Raw genomic sequence first — 22,287 nt, forward strand, 5'->3', positions numbered from 1 at the left:
GTGGAAAATTTTATTTATCTCGAGAACCCAGCGCCTGGCTGGTAGAATATTGAATTAATATAATGCCGTGTAAATAAAGTGGAGAATGAAATAACTAGGAAGAAGTAGGGATTATGTGTTTTAATTATTAATAAACTTTTCACAAAGCCGAAGCAGGAGCCTTAAGCCTTGCATTTTATTTTGTTGCCTTTGATAGATAAAAACATGCGCCTTTATTGTCTTTTGTAAATTTTTTTCCTCAAAATTGTGCAATTTATGTTGTGTGTTTTGTCACTACACATAAACCTAGCAGCAGGTTTCTCAGATCAACGTAACAACGAAAGCAAAGCAAAGGGATGTTTCCCTCCTCCTTCTGTGGCTCTTTTTTTAATCCTCACCCAAGGCCGAAGCCGGGGCAGCACAATGTTTTCCGCTTTCGAAAGTTCGTCGACACGTAACATCCACTTGGTTGCGTTTCTCAATCAACGGATTAAAATTTCGAAACTAAATAAGTAATAAAATCGACAAACATGATGCAAAACGTTGCGTCACAATAATTCAAATTTCTTCATGTTGCCACGCCACCGTAATAATGAAAAATAAATTTAAATGTGGCGTGTAAAAACAGAAATCGCGAGTCATTCAATTAGTTGCCTGTGGGTGACATTCGTAGCTTCCTCTCTATTCATTTTAGAGTGAAAAGAAAAGAAAACAGTGGAAATAATATGTGTTTGTGTGCTCTCCTGGCCCGCAATACTGCACGATAACATAAAAGAAATATTGTGCACCCCCGCGCGCTTTGCTGGATCGTTGTGTGTTTTCCTTTTGTTCGCACTATTCTTTCCAATTCCTCGCCAGGTAAGGCAAACAGACAATTTAATCCTTTGCACAAAAATATTAAAAAGAGAGGAATTTACCCTGCCAGTTTTTATTTCGAAATTTTACTGTTTGATAATTCATTTCAGAATGTGTCCTCGTTGCTCAATCATGAGAATTAATTTCCAACAGACAGAGAAAAACATTCATACGATTTTAGAAGGGGTGTAAAAATTGTCTTGAAAAAATCTAATCACGCCAAAATTACTGCTGACATAGAAATATATTTTATATATAAAAAAAAGAAAATCTTTCAGCTAATCAGTATTGATCCCGTATTTAAATGTAATAAAACTGCCTGAATTCTGCATTCTATTTTCTGTTTTGAAAATAATAATAAATCGACACTGACCTGCCATACACGAGCCGAGGTTGCTCTCCAGCTAGAGTGTCGAACGGAGACTGCCGAGACCCGAGACTGGACTGGTAAAACAACTAAACTACCCTCTTCAACCTGCGACCAGCACCTGTCTGCCACCTTAATATGTTGAGCGGCTCGCGGCTCACGTAAATTCCCCCTCCACTGCAGTTCCATTCACATAGTCTGTGCTCTGTGCTGGGCGGCCGCCTATTTCATCCCGCAGAGAAATCTAAAAAAGGGAGCCAATATGCCCTTTTTAACATTTTAAAAATTAATTTAAAAAAATGTCTTTATTTTTTACACTCAGGGTCACGTCAGGGTTGGACCCTGAAGGTTGTAATTGACCTAAAATGGTTTTATTTAGTATAATCCAGTTACTAGGACAAGAAATATTATTTTTATAACAATCAATTCCAGGTTTTTAAACTTCAAAATTATATTACAATTTTACTTTAAAAATTTCCACCCTGAAACTTGTTGCACCTGTGCAGAATTAAAAGGACTACATTTTTGCCTGAGGCTAAACAAAATCTAAAGTGGTTATAACCCTGAAAATTCGAATTTTTTGAAAAAGGTCACGAAAAGGTGACCTTAACCTTTTTCCTGCGATGGTATTGTAAATTGAAAGGTTGCTTAGAATGGAAAAATAGGTAAATTAGTGAAAATTTCAGGATGATATCTCAGCTCAATAAAAAGTTACACGCCATTTAATTTTCGGAGATATTTTTAAATTAAAAAATGTGTAAATATTGATTCAGAGGGAAGGAAAAATCTTCCTAATACCAACAGCGCCGGCAAAGGCACATGAAAAGGCTTAAAAAATGAATAGCCAGCCTTCTCTGGCTTTGTTTTCAGCGCTGCGCTGCGAAAGACTATACTCAAGTGGCGCAGTGGCGTATGGAGGGGATTAAAATTAAAATTAATACTTTTTTTTAAAGAACGGGAGCCACTTTGAACTTGTTTGCGATCCATTTTAGTCATTATTTAATTACAAAATTGATTATTTGGCAGTTTTATCATTATTTTTTAAACTCTACAAGGTGGAAATCCTATAAAAATATCAATATTTTGTGTCTTGGTAGTTTCCTTACAAAAGTAACGTGGAAAATGTCAACTGCGCATGCGTGTGATGCGCAGAAACCTACTGCGCATGCATGCAATAGGTACAGACCTACTGCGCAGCCTTAGATTATCGCTTTTTGGCTTATCAATTAAAAGAGCATAGTTAAATTTCAACTATTTTACTTTTCCCGCCATTCGGCAATTTCACATCTCCATTTTTGGTATGCGCAGAAAGTTTTCACGAGGTATAAGCATGCGCAGAGGTACATTTCATGATTTTCGCATCTTATAGGTTCTAATTCTTTTTAATGCGCATGTATATCATGCGCCGAAACCCACTGCGCAGCCTTGGTTTCTCAATTTTTGGTATATTGGATATAAGTATTTCAGGGATTTAAAATTGAAATAAATATTATTATTTATAAGGAACGAGAGTCACTTTTTGAAGTTGTTTGCATTCCATTTTAGTTAGTATTTAATTCCAAAATGAAGGAAAAAGTCAGAAGTCGATTTTTCGGTAATTTTAACATCATTTTCGAACTCTACAGGGTGGAAAACCTATAAAAAGACACCCCACTTTGCCAACTTCAGACTCACCTGAAACCCACCTTCTTCAGGGTAGCGTCAGGGTCATGCCCTGAGAGTGTTATAAATTAAGCAGAAAATGAATAAAAAAGGTTTAAATCAAATACAGAGCAGTAAATAAATTTATTTGTATAATTTCCTCATCATCCCTCGAGCACAAAAGAAATCGTCTAGTCACGCCACTGAATTTGCAGCTTCCGCGCGGTCCGCGAGCAGCGCTGGTGTCGGGCGAGGGGCAGCAGCCAGCCGGCAGTCTGGGCCCCTGCTCAGTGTGTTGTTTGTTGTGCTGGCGGGCAAAAAGGAGTCTCTCTCGCCGCTCGAGAGCGTCACGACGGGTCGGAAAATTATCGATCGGCCAACAGCCAGCCAGCCGCAGCTGGGCCGACGCGAGGGCGTGGTGCTTCGGCCGCCGACGTCCCTTCCGCAGGTCAGTACCAATCACCCCCCTGAGTATCTTCCAAGGCAAGGCAATTGTTTGTGTTTTGAAAGTCTGTCTGGCATTCTATTCTGCGCCCCGGGGGAGGGAAAAATATGTACACAAAGAAACAAACGCTCCAACGAACAGATGCATTGAATAGCATAAATTTATCTCAACAGTTTCAACGGCTTAACGGCCCTGATTGATTTTCATGCCTTGTCCGGCGCAGGAAGTTTTTGTTTGATAACAAAACCAGAGTTTTGCCTTTTCGAAGGAAAGCTGAATGTTCTGAGAAAAAAACGCGAGCAGCTGCCTTTGATATAATTAAAGCAGAGGAGAAATTATTTTTCAGCTTTTCGAGCGTGTGACTGATTGTGAGTTTGTGCTCACCGAGTGCGGCGAAATGCGAAATGCAATTTAATTCTGCAGCCTGCACACCTAAAAATACACAGACTCGCTCTAAAAATTAATTAATTCAATTTTTTTTAATTAAAAAAATTTCCAGCCCCTTGAAAATTTGAAATTTACAATTTTCAGGCCAGGATTTACAAGAAAAGTAATTTATTCCTTTTAAAATGAGGTCCATTCACCCCGGAAAATTAAAATAAATTTTTTAAATTTATAAATAAAGCCTAAATGATTTTCCTGATTTTTAAATAATAATTTTGTATGAATTAAATTAAATATAATAATAAAATAAAGCCGTTTAACCGTTTAACCCCTTTTTACAGACGCATTTGACACTTGAACAAATAATGAAGACATTCCCGTTTACTTATTTTTTGTTTTCGTCGCCGCAAAGGTATAATTGAAACACGTGCTGTGAACACAACATAAAACAAAAACCAGTTACGACCGGTTGACAGCCGCACTAATTCGATTACCACACGCGCCACCTGATCCTGATTCCACGAAAAATGAATTTCTAATTCCTTCTACGGCGAAAATTCGCGTTTTGGTCCGATCAGGAAGCGCTTAGGGCAAACGGCACACGCGTTCAGGGTCGACTCAGGGTCGTCCAGGCCCTTTTCCAGAGCTGACAGGTCGACCACTCACCTCTCAGGGTCGACGCTCCCTTTTGAGGGCAGGGAAACGCTTCTATCCGGATGAATCAGGGGGTTTGGGAGTGTTTTAATGTAGGGGAGGGGCTTTCAGGGTAGAGCTTCATTTTTTATATGATTTTTAGGGTTAAAATTTTGAATTATGGTCCGAAGGGGAATTTTAATCACTTCTCAGGGTTCGCAGGTGCTTTTGCGGAAATTTCGGTTTATTTTCCAGGTCCGAGTGGTTCAAATTCAGGGTAAATTTATCGATTTTTCGTGGATTAAATGAAAATGAAACATGGTTTCTGTCACGATTTTAAATTGGAGAAGGATTGGAGGGCAGAATTTCAGGGTTTAATAATATTTGAAGAGGATTAGATTTGAGGGGAAGTGCTCTCAGGGTTCAAATGTAGGGGTAGAGATTTGCTCAGTTGATGATTTTTAGGGATATTTTTTTGCATTACAGTCAAAAGGGGAATTATAATCGCTATTCAGAGTTCTCAGGGTCTTCTGCGGAGGTTTTAGTTTGATTTCCAGGTCCTAGTGGTTCAATTTCAGGGTAAATTTACCGATTTTCCTAGCTTAAATTAAAACAAAATTGGTTTCTGTCTCTTTTTTAATTGCAGAAGGATTGCAGGGCTGAATTTCAGGGTTCATTTTGATTTTTAAAACGATTAAGGTTGAGGGGAAGTGCTCTCAGGGTAAAAATTTATTTTTACAGATTTACATGGATTTTAACTAGGTGAATTGGTTTAAGTGACGTAAAAGTATCATTCAGTGTATTCAATTCAAATCAGGGCAAGAGGGAAAATCACTTTTTAGAGGTTTTGATAATTTTTTGGCACGAAATTCAGGCAGTTTCTCCTTCAGTGTCTCAATTTGAAACATTTCGCGAGCTAAAACTGTTCATTTTTTTGCAACAACGAGTCAACAATTTTGGCCCTGGTCCAAAATGCACAAAATCGAACCTCAGAGACCATTTGGGAAATTTTCCCCCCGATCTTGATGTGCGGCCAAACAGGGAGAACGGCCGTAAATCTTTGCTGTCAACCGAAAATAAACCCATTCTTCTCTGCGACCGACATTCGGTCCAGAGGGAACGTAAATAAATAAATTGTTGCGTAAGAGCGCGGCCAGGTGTTGGATGCGAAAAGACCAAGCAAGGTTGTTTCTGCCTTAAAAGGAAGGCGTTCGTTCGTTCGCTCTTTCGCTCGACACACAAAGCGAAAGAAAGGTCGGCCGGGGACCTTCCTGCTCAATGCGAACGGTATTTTGGCGCCGAATTGACGCAGCTTCCTTTGTTCTGTCGCGCGGCGGATCGTCTTCTTCAACGGCCAAAGGTCGACAGGGTTTTTTTCTTCGTTTAACTGGGAAAGATAGAGAAAGTGAGTCATTTGCGTCAGTGCTCAATGACTTCGTGGAAACGCTTGCTGCAAGAATGTAATTATTCGGCTGTTGAGCGACCTTTTATGCACAGAGGGACACTCTTTAAATTTAAATGAGGAGAAAATTGAATATTTGCATGGAGGAAATTTAAATTTAATTTCTTAAAAAAAGTAAAATTCTGTGCGGGTTCACGCGACGCGCAGTTGTGGCGTCTGAATGAAATTTTTCATGAAAATACCGTCAGCACAATGAATATTTTCGTTTTTATTTATTTACTAACAGCTGATTACGCTGGTAATTGGCGAATCGACCGTTAGATGGCACAACAGGCCGATGGAAATGTAACAAAATACGCGGGAATGAAATTATTAGGTCGGCACGCCCCTTTTTGACGCTTCTGTGGAATGTCTCCTGATTGGCATCCATTATTTTGACGCCATTTCGACTTCTGACAGGCGGGAACCAAAAACAGATCGCAACTTGACCCCCAGTGGGAATTACGACTGCGCAGAAGGTTTTAATTTGAGTCACGCATGCGCAGTGATGAGTTTCAGCCTCTCGGTGAGTTTAAGAAGCGATGTGAACACACTGCGCATGATTAAGATGCGCACAAGTTTACTGCGCAGCTTCAAAATGGGTGAATTTTAATGCCGACTCATTTAACTATAAAAAAGTAGTTTTAAAGCCATTTTAAAATTTTTTCTTGTTGAATTCCGTCTGTTAAAATGTTATTAGCACGAAATAATTACTAAGAAAGATTACGCTCGTGATTTCAAAGGTTGAAAAGCTCCGAAAATGAGGAATCCGTGACGAGAAGCAGGCTTTGTTTACTAGGAAAAGAGATAAACGAACGCGATTTACACACAAAAACGGAACGAAATCGGCGCTGCGGCCAGAGCAGTGAAGAGGAGGAGGAGGAACAATAACAATTTTTCGGTCGCGGGATCGCTGAAGCGTTGAGCGCACGAGAGAGAGAAATGCGCTTCTTCGGTTTCTGCTGCATCGCTGGCAGGAAATTGAATATTATATTTTATACTTTTTTCAGCAACCGTTGCTTATTATATGGTGTCGTCTGCTTCATCTGCCACATTGCTTCCCTCGAGACGCAGACGAGAAATCTGATCCCATTGTTTTATTTTAATTAAAAATTAAAAGAGAAATTCCTGATTTTACCGGTTACGCCCTCTTTTTTAGCAAATTTAGGAAATTAATTGCTTCCGGGTGAGAAAAATTATTGAAATTTAATTGCGAGAGGATAAAAAACAGTTCTTTTCAGTCTTGAAAGCTATTTTTTATTTTTTCAAAAATTGCAGATTTTCGAAAGGGGTGTGAGTTTTGCCTGATTAAAATTCAGCAGTTGATAGTAGCGTCAAAAACTGCCTAAATTCAGAAAGCTGATTAAATTTCCAGTGTTTTTCCTATTGAGCAAATTTTTCTCAGATTTACCATTTTTGCACAAAATTCGTCTGAAAATTTCTTTGCAAATCGTGATATTTTAAAATTTTGATTTTCACTTGTTCCTCTTCCTCTCAATTTCCCCCATTAGACACTGGATACACCTCTAAAAAACCCACTATATATGCAACAGAGATCAAATTTCGAGCTTCGTCCCTGCCGGAAAAAATTTCACTGGAGCGTGAAATCGATTAAAATGCAACAAACAATTCATACAGTCGAGGCGCGTGAGAGTTTTCTTGAGAGAATTATTTATTTGCGTGCTCTCTATATAAAAATGAATTCGGTGACTCTTTTATGAGGCGCGCAATTAACGGATTATGTGCGCGGATTCGTTTGGCGGCGGGCGTGGAGGAGATAGCGTCGAGTGTGCGCGATAATTGCGCCATTTGGGCGCTTTGTTCCTCCTTTCCTTGCTCGCTGCTGCGCTCAGGTCGCGCTTCATCGCCGCGGACTTCATCCTCCACCGGCTCCAGCGGACACTCATCTCGCCCAGTCCGACACGTTTCATCGGACGTGAATCTGAAACGTCAGGAAATGTGTCTTTCTTAATTCTTTATTTAGACTTGGGAGATTTGAACGATTTTTTTGGGGGGAAATTGTTATTTAAACGCGTGTAGATTAGATTAAAAATATTTTTAGCTCTAAAAAATCAGGAAAAAATATTTATTCAATAAAAATCAATTTTTTTCTCCTCTCTTATTAAAAATTAAATATTTTTTGGATTTTTCCCGGAAGAAATTCACCAAAAAAACTGTTAACAACTTAATTTCAGGCTGAAAAGCGTGCTCAAGCGTAGTTTCCCTTTGATTAAACGAGAAATTTCGCTCGAGGCGCAAAACCGCAAGCCTATTTAATCCGGCATGAGCAACATTTTATGAATTTACGACTGCGGCTCTCGGCGGGTTGAGAGAGTTATTAGATAATGGTCGGTGAGCAGCTCTGCTTGAACTCGTGTGCCGAGTGGAAATGATTTTTTCGTCCCCTCGTCGCGGGCGGCAAGGTCGTCGTGATTCAGATGTTGCCACTCACAGAGTCAGAGAGGCACAATAATCGCGTGTCAGAGACGCTTTTGCCGCATTTCACCGCCGCTAATGCGCCATTTCCACGCACGCCGACCTCAGCTAACTGCCAATTATACGGTTCTATTTTCTCCCTTAAAAAATGACCCAAGAATTAAATTTATCTGCCTTTAAAATCCTCCTGAACATGAACAAAATGGCGTCCATCATTTAATTTAAATTCAAAAAAATAAATTTGCCTCCCGAAATGGCGGAAATTCTATTTCTAGAGCGTCCGTTGGGGTCTCTCTCACTCATTTTCTGCTCACACGATAAATATATTTCCTCCCCGGCCGACAAAGCTGCGGCTGCGGCGGCTGCTTGTTCTTAATTAGAGCTCTTTGCCTGCTCGCTCTCGCGCGGTTCGTGCACGTGCGATTAGCGGGCATACGGACGCACTCGCTAAATTCGCTAACGCGATTATTTTTCGCGCACGACCCCGAGACGTTCGCCGCCGTCGCCGGCGGCAAGCAAAGCACACACACCAAACACCATAGCAGGAAATGAGACCAAAGACAAACGCCAGAGCTCACACTCACGAACCTATCAATCAAAACAGGCGAAAAAGGGAATAAATAAACCGCAGTAACTTATTAAAATTTGATTTAAATGCGAATAAAGCAGCAAGAATTCTTTGTTTGAAAAATCCTGGACGCTGATTGGCTGACTCTTCCAAAGTAGTTCAAAAAACATCATTCTAACTGTTGCTAGGCAACCCCGGAAACAGCTGACAAGCGCCTAGAGCCAGCCAATCAGCGTCCAGGATTTTCAAAACAGAGAATTCTTGCTGGGTTCCCCGATTTTCGAGTTTTCTTCCGCAATAAAGTCAGTTTAAATCTAATTTCAACGTGTTTCTGCGATTTTAAATCAATAGATCACAGATTTTTCTTATCAATTCCTCTTGCAGAAGTCGGTTTAAAGCAACTCTCAACACGGAAATCATAGAAAGCAGCAATAATTCTTTGCTTGAAGAATCCTGGTCGCTGATTGGCTGACTAACGCAAACGTCAGCAGATCCTGGCAGATCCCGAGTTATTCAAAATACATGTTTAACTGTTGCTAGGCAACCGCGGAAACAGCTGACACGCGCCTAGCGCCAGCCAATCAGCGTCCAGGATTTTTCAAACAGAGAATTCTTGCTCATTTATTCGAATTTAGAGTTTTCTTTCGCCGTTTAGTCAGTTTAAATCAACTTTCAATGTGTTTCTGTGATTATAAATCAATTGATGAACTCTTTGGCTGTATTTAGACACCTAAAAATCGGTATTTAGCTCATTGGTGAGGCGTTTGTTGACATTTAATGACCTTTAAAAATGTCGTCTTATTTTAATTTGTCATGTTCAAGGTCTGTTAAGTCTTTCTTCAGATAAAAACATCCTGATTAAAAGAGATTAACAGACATACATCTTTCTTCATGTTGAAATCCTTGAACTTCAACCGCCGAAACAAATTAAAAGTTGATTTAAATGCGAATAAAACTCGTAAATTTAAGAGAGCAGCAAGAATTCTTTGCTTGAAGAATTCTGGACGCTGATTGGCTGACGCTAGGCGCACGTCAGCAGCTCCCGACTTCCCGAATTATTCAAAACATAATTGTAAACTGTTGCTAGGCAACCGCGGAAACAGCTGACACGCGCCTAGCGCCAGCCAATCAACGTCCAGGATTTTTCAAACAAAGAATTCTTGCTGCTTTATTCGTATTTTAATCAGTTTAAATCAACTTTCAATGTGTTTCTGCGATTATAAATTAATAGGTGAACTCTTTAGCTTAAATTTACACCTAAATCAATCGGTATTTAACGCTCATTTGTGAGGAATATTTTAAATGGGACGTTTTACGACCTTTGATAATGTCGTCTTATTTTAATTTGTCATGTTCATGGTCTGTTAAGTCTTTCTTCAGATAAAAACATCCTGATTAAAAGAGAATAACAGACAGACATCTCTCGTCATATTAAATTTCTAATCAGCTTTCCATTTCGTTTATTGTTATCTAATCGAGAGTCTCTTCTTGTCATCTGGCATGTTTTCCATTTAATCCGATTCACGTGCCGACGTGCCGCGTCCGATTGTTAGGCGAACGTGCCCCGCATCAAAATTATTATTTAATATACCAGCAGGAGACAGGAAACGCGCATTTCGGAGCAACACACTCCTTGCAAGGCAGAAATCTCCGCTTGTGATTAATTGGTCGACGGCCAAAAGTTCTTCTTTTTCATTTTGAATCGGGTGCAGCGTTAAAATTAGACGATTCTTTCTTCACCTTGGCGCATAATGCGCGCAGCTCCTTTTCGCGTGGGAAAAATTGTGTCGCTTTGTTAATTGTTCCCAAGTGTAATTGATTCACAATCCTTGAAGTTTTTATTTTAGTTTTGTTTCAGACTCGGAAAGGAATTTAAATTGTTAAACAGGAGAAATTCCTTTTTTTCTTCTTTGTTTGGTGACAAGGACTTCAAACTGAAACGAGAAGGTTGCGTTGGATTTCATTACTCATCGCGAGAGTCATTAGCATCGAGTACAAAACGGCAAGGCCGACCACCGTCGGTTTTCTTGGCTAGAAAGTGCCTGCATTTCAATGAAAACGTTCCACGCACGGCCAGAAAAATCGGTTCACTTCACTCCCAGCATGAGTTGAATTTTAATTTGAAACCGCGTGAATGAGACTAAATATGGTTCTACGTGGCGAAATAATCACAAAAAAATAATTTAAACAGTTACTATTTACATTCGCGTAGACTTGTTGATGCCAAGTCGTGACCGTTTTTGGGCAGAGCGGCTTTTCGAACGTGTTAATTTCTCGGGTAATAAAGAAATGTGCAATTGCGCGCGCGGTGAGTCACGCTCGGGTGGGTTGCGCCCTAAAAAGGTTTCGCGTCCAACCAACGCCGGCTCCAATTAGTTGCTCTGCGCCACGACCGACGGAATTAAGAGCCAACGAGAATCGATTATATGCCGCTTGTTGTGCAGATGAAACGCGAGAGTCTGTCTCTCTGTTTCTGCTCCTTCGCCGGCCGACATACTCTGGTTGACGTCCGCGGCTCCAATTTCCATTCTTTCTTCGTCTCTCGCTCCCAGCCAGACCTTTTTTCAATCGCCAATGTCAACTTTTTGCGATTGTTCAGCGACGGATCTGGGTCGCGGCGTCAGAAATATGTATTATAATGCACGCCCCTTGATTAAAATGCCACATGATTAATTCATTGTTATCAACAACAGTGGCGCAGAATTTTCGAGTGGCTCATTGAGAGAGATGAATAAAGGAGGTCGGGAAAACCTCAGATAGGGGGTCCATATAGGAGCCCAGTTGCCCCGAGGGGACCCTGACTAATCCTGGTCTATAAACCTTTCCGAGACCTTTCAAATGAGACCTAGAACGCCCAATTCGGACCAATAGAACGGCGTTGGCAGAAATAATATTGAATCCACCTGGATTCAACCTATTTTTTCCCCAGAACGTAGATTTAACCCTATGAAACCTGTAGAGGTCTTATTTTAATCTGTAAACAATTTATATTTCAGATGACTGTGTGGACGGTGTAGCCACCTGAAGATCCAATATGGCGGAGTCAGGCGTAGGTGCCTGCCTGGCGGGCAGCGATAGTGGTGTAGAGTACGCGGGCGGCGCCTCGTGCGACTCCAGCCTGCTTAGTTTCTCCGGCGACCTGGCGCTGCATTGCACCATGGAGGGCAAGAGCAGCCCTGGCAGCCTGTCGCCGAGCCTGCCCAGTCCAGGGTGCCATTCTTCGCTCTCCTCATCCCTCAGTGCCCCAAAGCTGATGACCACCTCGCTCAACAGCGCCCTCAAGACCAAACGCTCCGAAACCAAGTAAGTTTTGAGGGGAATGAATCAGGGTTGTAGGGGAGGCGTGGATTCTTGAGGGATCGAGGTTGAAATTGGAGGTATAGGACCCCTAGAGTTAAGGAAAGGGGTTGTGCGGTCCCAGTTGCCAATCCTGGTGGATCTAGGTGGAATCCAGGTAAATTCAATGTTATGGCTGCCAAGCAAACCTCATGACCCCTTCTTCGCGCCTCTAAAGTCCGAAATTTTCCCCTCCAGGGCGTCTAGCTGCAAGGGTACGAGTTCCCGGCGGTCCGAGCCGCGCAGCGTGTCGCAGAGCCGGATTCCGCCGGCGCTGGACGACGGTCGGTGGCCGTCGGTGAACAGCAAGGCGTCCCGCCGCTCGGCAGGACCCCCGAGCAACACGGAGCGGCGTTCGTTGGCGCGTCACGAGCGTCAGCAGACTCCGCAGGCATCCTCCACGACGAGCACGACCTGCTCCAGTTCGGCCGCAGCGTACGCCACCCTGCCGCGGAAGACGCGACACGTGAAGGTGGCGGTGCCTGACAGCGGGCCCAGGTCGCTGATCGGCCTCCCCTCCCCCGCAAGCAGGGAGCCCAGCCTCAACAGGGCGGCCAGCCTGCGTAGACAGAGGAATGCAGTCCACCTGCCAGGGTAAGCAATAATAGAGGGATAGAAAAAGTGGAAGAAGGGGGCGTAACCGAGGGAATACAGTATGGCGGCGTGGACACGGCAGGAAAGAGTGCACTGCTTGCTGCTCATAGGGGGCGTGGTCGCGTGGTGTGCCACCAATTTGTATAACCTTGGTTACGCCCCCCTCTTTAGCTGCTTCGACGCCGAAAATTTCAGTTTCACGAAATCTGAGTAGAACAAAAAAGCCCGATCGAAGGATACTTCTCTGTTGGGAACGCCCCCACGCCGTTGCAAATGGCTGCTTGGAAAGTTTTGGCGCCTAATTCTTAAAACACGTTAAAGAAATTATTTTGAACTTGATTTTAATGGATATTTTCATAGTTTTGAGGCTGACAACTTAAATTAAGTCCAAAATCGAAGTTAAGCAACAACTTCAGATCTTAATCGATAGATATCTCATCTGAAATGCGCTTTATTATGATTTTAGGATCCTGCAGGCTATGAATAAATTAATTAAAAAGGTCAAAGTTCTTTTCAGTTGGTAATTTTAATTTTTTAAGACTAAAACCAAGTAAATTAAAATATAACTATGCATTTTTATCTCATTTATTGGTCTGATTAATTGCAAAAAATACCCATAAAGGGAATTAACTGTATTTAATTTTTAATATTAACTTCCTGCGCCTTTTAAAGTAAAAGAGATTAAGCCGCAGCCCGATTCCTCGAACGTGGGCGCAGAGGAAGCGAGTTTTGGCGTGTCCCTCTGTGTGTTTTCTTTTTCTTTCTCTTTGATTTGCATTGTCGGCCTGCTCTTGCGCCTCACCCTTGCTTGGCGGCGTTTTGTGAATTAATTTGGCGTTTCCTGTGCGGCCGCAGGAGCAGCAGCAGCGGCTACAGGTCGGACGCAGAAGACGTGTCGGGCTCGTCGGTGCGATCCAAGAGCCTCACCCGAACGTTGCCCACGTTCCCCGCGCGCAGGAAAAGGCCCTCCACCTGCAAGGACGCCGCCGCCCAGACCGTCAGGGCCGATCCCAAGAGCCCAGAGGTGCGTTTTAATTTCTTAAAACCCTGAAATTTTTATTTTTAATATTTTCTGGTCGGTTTAGGAGATGGAGGAGCAGCTGTTGCAGCTGACCGCGGAGCAGGACCGGCTGTCCCGCGAGGTGGACGTCAGTATTAAGAGCCTGCTGAAGGAAAAGGAGACGCGGATGAAGCTGCAGGAGGAAGTGGACGCGGTAAACACACGCATGCTGCAAATGCTCGGCCGAGACTCCACAGGTGAAGTTATTTTAGCATGAAATACATTAAAAATAATAAATTTTCGCCGCGTTAGATGGAGCCGTGCCAGATAACGTGATTTCCGAGGTGGAATCCCGACTGAGAGCGACTGAAGAGGTCGCAGCCAAGAACCACAAGGAACTGCTGAAAGCACAAAAAGCTCAGAGGACTTTGACTGAGGTGTGTGCTGAATTTTTAAATTTAATTCCCTTTTATTGATTTATTTTTTATTTGTCTAGGACTTTGAAAAGGCCAGAGAGGCAGTATCTCTGTCCAAACAGCAATATTTAGACTTGCAAGAGGAGTCCAACGAGCTCATCGACTTCCTGACTGCCGAAAAAAGCACTTTGGCCGAGTCCCTGAAAGAAGCCGAGGAAAAAGTATTTATTAAGCTGAAATTTATACCCATTTAACGTTTTTATCTTTTAGATTGTCAATCTTATTGCACAAATTGAGAGCAAAGACAAAGATATCGAGCGGCAGAAGGATGAATGCCGGCATTTAGTCAAACTTAGCGAGCAAAGAAGGTATAAATATCGATAATTTAAAATTTCCTGGCAGTTTCCTATTAAAAATAAGCGTAGAATTTGTAATGTGCCAACTGCGCATGCGTGTGATGCGCAGAAACCTACTGCGCAGCCTTAGATTGTCACTCTAAAGTGTATTGATTGCAAGAGCATAGGAAAATTGAAACAAAATGGCTTTTCCCGCCAATTCCGCAGTTTCAACTCTCCATTTATGGTATGCGCAGAACGTTTTAAAGCGGAAAAAGCATGCGCAGTGGAAGGTTACATGATCTGCGCATCTTAAAGGCTCTAATTCTTTTTAATGCGCATGTATATCATGCGCAGAAACCTGCTGCGCAGCCCATAAGATAATTATTTTCAACCCCTTTCCTCAGAAACTAAAAATCATGCGCAGTAGATTTTCATTCACTTCGCGCATGCGCAGTAGATTTCAGAGCTCCTGAATTTCACTCTGAATTTCAGGCAGGAAATCGCCGCCCTGCAGGCGAAACTGCAGTTTAGCGAGCGTCTGCTGGTGTCCCAAGGAGGAACGACCACCGCCGCCTCGGTGGCACTCGACGAGCTGTGCTCGCGGCTGGAAAGCCTGCTGCCGGCCTCGACCAAGGCGGCCATGGAGCCTCAGGCGGCCGACAGCTCGGCTCCGACAGCTGAGGCGGCGGCCAGCGACGAGCAGCGGCCGTTGGTGGGCAGCGAGTCGCTGCAGGACCTGACGCAGGCCATCATTTCGTGCCAGTCGAGTCTGGAGGCGCGCCCTGAGGCCGGTCAGGACGCCATGCACAGCCCCACCCTGACGGACCAGGCAACCGAGCTGGACAAGCTCGTGTCCAAGGTCATCCTCACATTCCAGAGCGTAATCAAACAGAGGGAGCTGAGCGAGGAAGAGGCCGAACGGCTCAGGTACGAATTTTTATCCCGTGCGCAGTCGGTTTTGGGTCGTCCTGCGCATGCGCACTGATAATTTACGATATCTGGGGACGTTCCTGAGTGCACCTGTACTCATTGCGCATGCGCACAACGCGCAGAAGTCTACTGCGCAGCACATTTGACCCAAATTTGACTTTCTGAGGACCTAACTTGATTTTTTATTCGTCCAGGTTGAAGTTTGAGTCTGAGAAGAAGGCCCTGATGGAAGCTAACCTGCAGCTAGAGGAGAAACAGCACAAAATGCACCAATTGGAGGCGGCCCAGAGGCTTCTCCAGCAAACCAGCTCGGACGAGGTGAGGAAAATAATTTTTTAAAACATTAAAATACTGAAATTAATATCCTCTAACACAGATTTCCGCTCTGAAAACCCTGCTGAGCGAAAAAGAAGCTCAGCTAGCGCTGAAAACAAAGGAAGGCAGCAGCGCCGCCCTTCTTGCCAACTGGAAAGTGGCCGCTGAGGAGCTCAACCGACAGTATTTGGCCATCGACAAAGCGCTTGATGTAAGATTTCCCTCACATAACCTAAGAAACACTAAAAATCCGCCTCCCCCAATCAGGTGCTGCACAACGAACAGGAGTTCGTGAACCAAAACCCGGCGCTGGCGCAGCTGCAGGCCGACCTGGAGGAGACCAACTTCCGATGCGTCACCCTGCCGGCCCTGGTGCCCGAGGAGCTGATCATGAACGGCCTGAACAAGCAGCTGGAAGCAGCGGGAAAGCTGTCGCCGCCGGTGCACGTCGTGCCCGGCGCCGTCAACGGAACCATTTCCACTTAAATTAATTCCGACCGTAGAACATAATATCCCTCTGTATACACAAGCACGAATGCTAGGTTTTAATCCAATTTATCGAGCTTGAGACTTTTGAGACAGACGTACGTACGTGTGCAGCGCTGCACCAGAAATTTTAACCTCTCGGCCACTTTTTACAATAGTGACCATAGCTTTTAATTCAAAAGCGACACTCGTGACAGTATTATTTATTGTGAACCGGCACTGTTTTAATTGAAATTAATCAAATTAATCTAAACAGACCAGTAAAAAATGTGTATGATAACTCTAGGCTATGAAAATAAACTTTTAAAATATTTCCTCGACTTTGGTGAATTATTCTGTTGCCTTTTCCCTCGATTTTTTTGTGGCGAGAATTCGCGTTAAAAGGAAATAAAGTGATAAATATCAGAATAATATAACTTGGCAAAGTAAACAAGTGTGTACGCACTTTTTTAAGGGCGGAAACCACAGAGAACTGAAGGAAAAAACATAATTCTCGCTGATTTCTGTCGTACGTCCGGCGATTCAACGTAATCGCGCCAAAACATGACGAGTGAAACGGATTGAACGCTGATTGGTTAATTCTCAGATTCAAGCAGCAAAGAATTTTTGTTTGGTACTAAAGATCTCTGGAAGATGGCGTCGTTCAACCAGACATTCTTCAATGTACCGGTTTTTTTATTATTAAATACACCGTTTGCCCGAATTTCCAGTTTAAAAACCAACAATGGACTTTCAAAAATACATTTATGTGCAGGAAAAATTCTTAGAAACCTATTCACATCCGAAAAACCGTAAAAATCGCCGAATTTTGCACCACTAAATCCAAACTGTACCGGTATTTTCACTGCTTGACGAGGAGAAGTTTCCGATCGATCCCGAACGAGGCCGTCGCGCATATTATTCGAGAGGCGGAAGCACCCGAAGCACTGGCAAGGCTGCGAACACGAAGAGAGAAGTCCGAGTGCGCGAGGGTGAAAGAGAAATTTAAAGGGCCCGTGTTTCGCGTGCCGAGTGTCTGGGCCGAGAGTGGGCCGGAGGATGCGTCTGTGAGGCATGCAGTCGCTGATTTGGACCGGGCGGCACGTGTCGCGCGCGCTCTTCGGCGGCATCTGCTCGTGTTCTTCGCATTCGCAGCATCAGCAGTACCCTTTGTCTTCGTCGTCGCCCTCGGCGGCGGCCACCGAGCGGCCCGGCCCGGAGGCCAGGCTCGTCTCGGCCATCTGCGGCTTCCCCAAGTCCGTGAAGAAGCGGCCGGCGGCCAGAAACCAGATCGGCGACGACGCCTGGTTCGTCGGCAGGCACAAGGCCCTCGAAGTGCTCGGTGAGCCCTGACACGGCACACGGGGAAAATTTTCGCCAAATTATGCACGAGTCTTATGTAACTAATATATGACATTGTGATGATGGCATCATCTGTTTTTGAACGTCGTGAGTGGCGAAACCCGGATGATCTTGCATAATTGGCATTGACGGCAATTAAGCATAAACATGTGGCCACTTACTGTAATTGTACCATTTAGACCTATAATTTTTCCTCATTACGTCATCAGGTGGCCATAATCTGGAATTAAACCCTTATTTATTACATAATAGCATTGTTCTCATCTGTAATTTGACCAATTTTAGGAGTTGCTGATGGCGTGGGCGGCTGGCGGCACTATGGCATCGACCCTGGCGTCTTCTCCGCCTTCCTCATGCAGACCTGCGAGCGTCTAGTCACGAGCGGCGCCTGCGGCACCTCCGATCCTGCTATGCTGCTCGCCAGGTCGTTCAGGGAGCTGCTCGAGAACAAACAGCCCATCCTCGGTATAATTAATTTTAATATAAAATTTTCAATTAATTAATTAATGAATTAATTCGCCAGGGAGCAGCACGGCGTGCCTGGTGATGCTGAACCGCGAGACGAGCACGGTACACACGGCCAACATCGGCGACAGTGGCTTCCTGGTTGTGCGCGGCGGGCAGGTGGTGCATCGCTCTGAGGAGCAAACTCACTACTTCAACACGCCTTTCCAGCTTGCCCTGCCACCACCTGAGCACTCGGGCCGCGTCCTCAGCGACAGGTATAACAAATTTGAACATTTTCGACGCGCAGGTTTTTTCAAAATGGCGGCGTTTAGTGACCGGAGGAAAATAGCTTGAATTTTGTACCAATGTCGAAATACTTTGATGAATTTGAAGCGGAAAAATCCCATCGGACACTAACAGCGGCCATATTTGCGCAGCTCGAAGTGCTGAATCCACAGAAAATTAATCTTTTGTCACCAGACCCGAGTCTGCGGACGTGAGCGACTTCGTGGTGGAGGACGGCGACGTGATTCTCCTTGCGACGGACGGTGTGTTCGACAATGTGCCCGACTCGCTCCTTCTGGCCGAGCTGATCGGCCTGGAGGGCGTTCGGGACGAGTCCAAGATCCAGGGGGTGGCCAACTCGATCGCCTGGATGGCCCGCAGCCTCGCCAACGACCCCAATTTCCTCTCCCCTTTCGCCAAGAGCGCTCGACACAACGGAATCGATGCCATGGGTACGTATCAAGAATGCATTAGACACGCCCCCTTTTCAAATTTAACGTTAAACACGCCCCTTTTAACATCCTGTTTTAAACAATCCAAGAAATGTGCTGTACAAATGTCATTTTTGGACTGAAAGGGCTGGCTTTTCAAATTTCCCGCCAGTTATTTGGTTAAAAATCAAATACCTGCCACGCCCCTTTTTAAAAAATAAACAAAGCAACCTGCTTTTGCGTCATCTTTTAAAATTCCATGAAAACGTACGTTAAAAAGCGGTACAAACGGTATTTCCCAAGATGCCACGCCCCCTTTTTATATTTAGCCCGAGACACGCCCCCTTGAAAATGCTGTTAAATTGCCATTTACTAGTGGGACACTTACCGCGTCCCATATTTACACAATTTCTATGAGCCACGCCCCCTTTTCAAATTTCCCAATGTTATATCTGTGTAACGATATCCCAACCCGTGTTTTAGGGGTTTTACAACGTCCTAAATCCCATTAATTCAAATAAAAATGCCAAAACTTACGAGGAATAAATATTTTCTGTCCTCCAAAGGTGGAAAGCCGGACGACATCACAGTGCTTTTGGCGACGGTCGCCTTTTCCTGATCACAATGACTGACTTTTGCGATTAAGTGACGCTGGCTCAACCTGTGTGAGACGACGTGCGCGGTCATATTGACTCGATGCGTGCATTTTAGTAGCGACGAGTAACAAGAAGTGTAAGAAATGAATCTGTGAATGCACAGGTGCTAGAACGAGTGCTTTGTTAGTAAGCCGCCCCTTGCGGCCGCACCGATGACCTTTTGTTCAAACGAAAGTGCAAAATAAATAAATAAATACGTGTCTGATATTAAGCGATTATGAGCCATTTGTTTGGAATTCGCCTCCTTTTATCATTCTCTCTTTATCAGCAAAAGATAAGCTCTTTCAGTCAGTCGGGCTCGGCAAGATGGAGCGGGTGCAAATCCACTTCGAGGGCTCAGAAAACACCTTTTACAGCGGCCAGTACGTCAGTGGACACGTCTCTGTCCACCTGGACGTGCCCACCAGACTCAGAGGTGCCCTGAAACACCAGAAATCTCTGCAGATTTAATTAATTCTTAATTAGCGATCACCCTTCGGATTTCGGGAACGGCCGAGGTGAAGTGGGAGGAATGGATTCACAAACGGAACCCGCAGAAGCAGCTGCGGAGGGCCAGCCAGCGCAGCGCCAACGGCCTTCCGCAGCAGGCGCCGCCGTCCAACGAGATGAAGCTCTTCAAGAGCAACGAACTCTATTTTGAGTATAAAATCGCCCTGCTCGCCGCCTCAAGTGCGAAAATTCCCCTTCTATTGCCATTTGGTAGTGTTTGGAACGTGCCATAGAGGGCGCCTATGCGTTCTTGCCGCCATTTTCCACCCCGCCCACTTTTATATCCACGAGTCAGCTGATGGGAGTAAAGTTTGCTTCAGTTGGTAGACCTGTCTAGAGGGGTACTAAAGTGGGCGGGGCAAAGATGGGCCATTTTTCCGCGGCAGACTGTTCATGTAACACGATTTTAAAACAAAAATCAGCCATCCCAGTTGCCCTAGAACCTTTTTTTAACTTTAAATTACGGGAAAACGCCCCCCGTGGCACCTTTTTGAACTACCTAATGGCTACGCAGTTTTTCCTTTATTGTTTTCTAAATTGGGCGTGGCAGATCACGACCCGATGTTTGAGGCCCGCGAGTACAAGTTCCCGTTCCACTTCAACCTGCCGCAAAACATCCCGTCATCCTTTGAGGGACAATTCGGACACGTCCGCTACGTGGTCTGCTGCAAAGTGGACAAGCCGTGCGCCAGGGACCACGAGGCCAAGACCATGTTCACCGTAATCTGCCCGCTCGACCTGAACCGCTTCCCCCACCTCGCTGTAGGAATTTTTTTAAAAATTTTCCCGCCAAAATTTTAATTTGAAAATTAGACAATGGCTGACGCGAGTGACGTGAGGAAATTCTGGTGCCTGTTCCACCGTTCCAAGCCAACGACGGTGATCATGCGCCTATCGGAGAGTGGCATCGTTCCTGAACAGCTGATCAACCCGAACATCGACGTGGACAACACGAGCGACGTCAGGATCAACCAAGTCAGACTCATGCTCATCATGGTACGACAGATTTTCTGTAGATAAAAAATTAAAAATGGCGACGGTGTAAACCTCCTTTAAAGCCTTTTTTAAGGAGAAGTTGAGTCTCCCTTCTATTTGTTTGACAGAGTTGCAGCTACACGGCGATGGGCGTGAAGAAAGTGGAGAAGACAGTGCTGGTGGAGAGCCATCTGGGGGCCGTGGAGCCAAAGAAGGCGCGTTCCTGGTTCCGCGGCATCTTCATCCAGGTGCCTCCGGTGCCACCTTCAGGGCTGAACAACTGCACGCTCATCGACATCACGTACAAGCTCAAGGTTCTTAATTTTAAATCTGCTTGATGGACGCTGTTGGACGCCATTTTGAATATTTGTGCGCAGTGCCCGGAATTAATTATAATTTTATTATTGTTTTAGTTGGTGGCAGAGCCGGAACGTCCGCACCTGAATATAACGGTGTCCCTCCCTCTGACTGTCGGAACAATTCCGTTCCGGAACAACTTTGACCCGAGCACTCCTTTGCCCAGTGCCCCTCCTTCGATAGAACCCCTTATTGGCACACGATTATTAACAGGTTTGTTATTTAAAATTATAAAATTAACATTTATCTTAATAAAAATGTATCTGTTGTTTGTGTGCGCTCATGAATAATAATTCCAACGCAGAGCCGCCGAGCTACGAGGAGTCGATCAACTCGCAAGGCTCGCCGGATTACTTGGAAATTCAACCGTCACAAGGCTTCTTGCCTCCGCTCTACCCGTCACTTCCGCTGCCGCCAGAAATCATACAGGACACTGTCAAAGAGCCGCCACCAGCCTGATTGCAACCACAATAAAATAAACGATTATCCGCTGTGTATTTTATATTTACAGTTTTAATTATGTTTTATCTGTAATCTCAAGAAGGCCGTTATCTCTAATAAGACGCACATCGATCGGCTTTTATTTATAGAGCAGAGACTCGTCGTTACTTAATTAAATGTGTTGCGTAACGCATTGATAATGACAAAAAAATTGATTAAGACTCTAAATTCTTCATAGAATTGGCGTGAAAAACACAAAATCCAATTAGGCGCAAAGAATAGTCCAAAAAAGCCATTCTCAGAAGCTGGCAAAGTGCCGTGAAAGAGCGAGAAACCCATCTGCGACGCAAAATCTGGCTTATGCAACCCGCCAAACACATCCGGAGCGTAAACATAACAAACCGGTTGTTATTTTAAAAAACCGAATGATTAAAATGCCTCAAAAACAGCAAAATTAGATGAACAACTCTGAATTTACTTCTAAAATTCAAAATTCTGTATATTCTTGAAATAGATTTGAGCTTAAACTCCAAAAAATTGAAAATTCTTTGAAATTCTCATGAAAAAACCGGTTTAATATCAATCACCTCTGGTGACAGAAAAATTCTTTGTGTCAAACCGCTGTTTTTCAATTTTAACCGGTATCAACATCAAGCAACCTGTTATATTCATCCAGTTACACTAAATAAAACCGGTTTAAA

General features: G+C 44.1%; 3 protein-coding genes across 3 annotated transcripts; all 3 read left to right on the forward strand.

The window, feature by feature from the left end:
* Positions 1-3,116: 3,116 nt before the first annotated feature.
* On the forward strand, positions 3,117-16,484 carry corn (cornetto). Its single transcript, XM_065478949.1, has 12 exons — positions 3,117-3,290; positions 11,746-12,052; positions 12,284-12,679; positions 13,535-13,703; positions 13,765-13,936; positions 13,992-14,116; positions 14,176-14,316; positions 14,366-14,463; positions 14,926-15,360; positions 15,558-15,681; positions 15,740-15,889; positions 15,946-16,484. The coding sequence occupies exons 2-12, from the start codon at positions 11,784-11,786 to the stop codon at positions 16,162-16,164; spliced, it is 2,298 nt and encodes a 765-aa protein (XP_065335021.1). The 5' UTR covers positions 3,117-3,290; positions 11,746-11,783; the 3' UTR covers positions 16,165-16,484.
* A 599-nt stretch (positions 16,485-17,083) lies between these two features.
* LOC135936378 (protein phosphatase PTC7 homolog) lies at positions 17,084-19,540 on the forward strand. Its single transcript, XM_065479173.1, has 5 exons — positions 17,084-17,485; positions 17,791-17,970; positions 18,029-18,227; positions 18,433-18,689; positions 19,235-19,540. Exons 1-5 carry the CDS (start codon positions 17,218-17,220, stop codon positions 19,285-19,287), a joined length of 957 nt encoding a protein of 318 aa, XP_065335245.1. The 5' UTR covers positions 17,084-17,217; the 3' UTR covers positions 19,288-19,540.
* A 42-nt stretch (positions 19,541-19,582) lies between these two features.
* On the forward strand, positions 19,583-21,616 carry LOC135936377 (arrestin domain-containing protein 2-like). The gene is made up of 7 exons (XM_065479172.1): positions 19,583-19,739; positions 19,790-19,993; positions 20,364-20,575; positions 20,627-20,809; positions 20,917-21,102; positions 21,202-21,358; positions 21,450-21,616. The coding sequence occupies exons 1-7, from the start codon at positions 19,631-19,633 to the stop codon at positions 21,602-21,604; spliced, it is 1,206 nt and encodes a 401-aa protein (XP_065335244.1). The 5' UTR covers positions 19,583-19,630; the 3' UTR covers positions 21,605-21,616.
* The last annotated feature ends 671 nt before the right edge of the window (positions 21,617-22,287 follow it).

This window comes from Cloeon dipterum, chromosome 2 (genome assembly GCF_949628265.1).
Source record: "Cloeon dipterum chromosome 2, ieCloDipt1.1, whole genome shotgun sequence".
Lineage (NCBI taxonomy): Eukaryota > Metazoa > Arthropoda > Insecta > Ephemeroptera > Baetidae > Cloeon > Cloeon dipterum.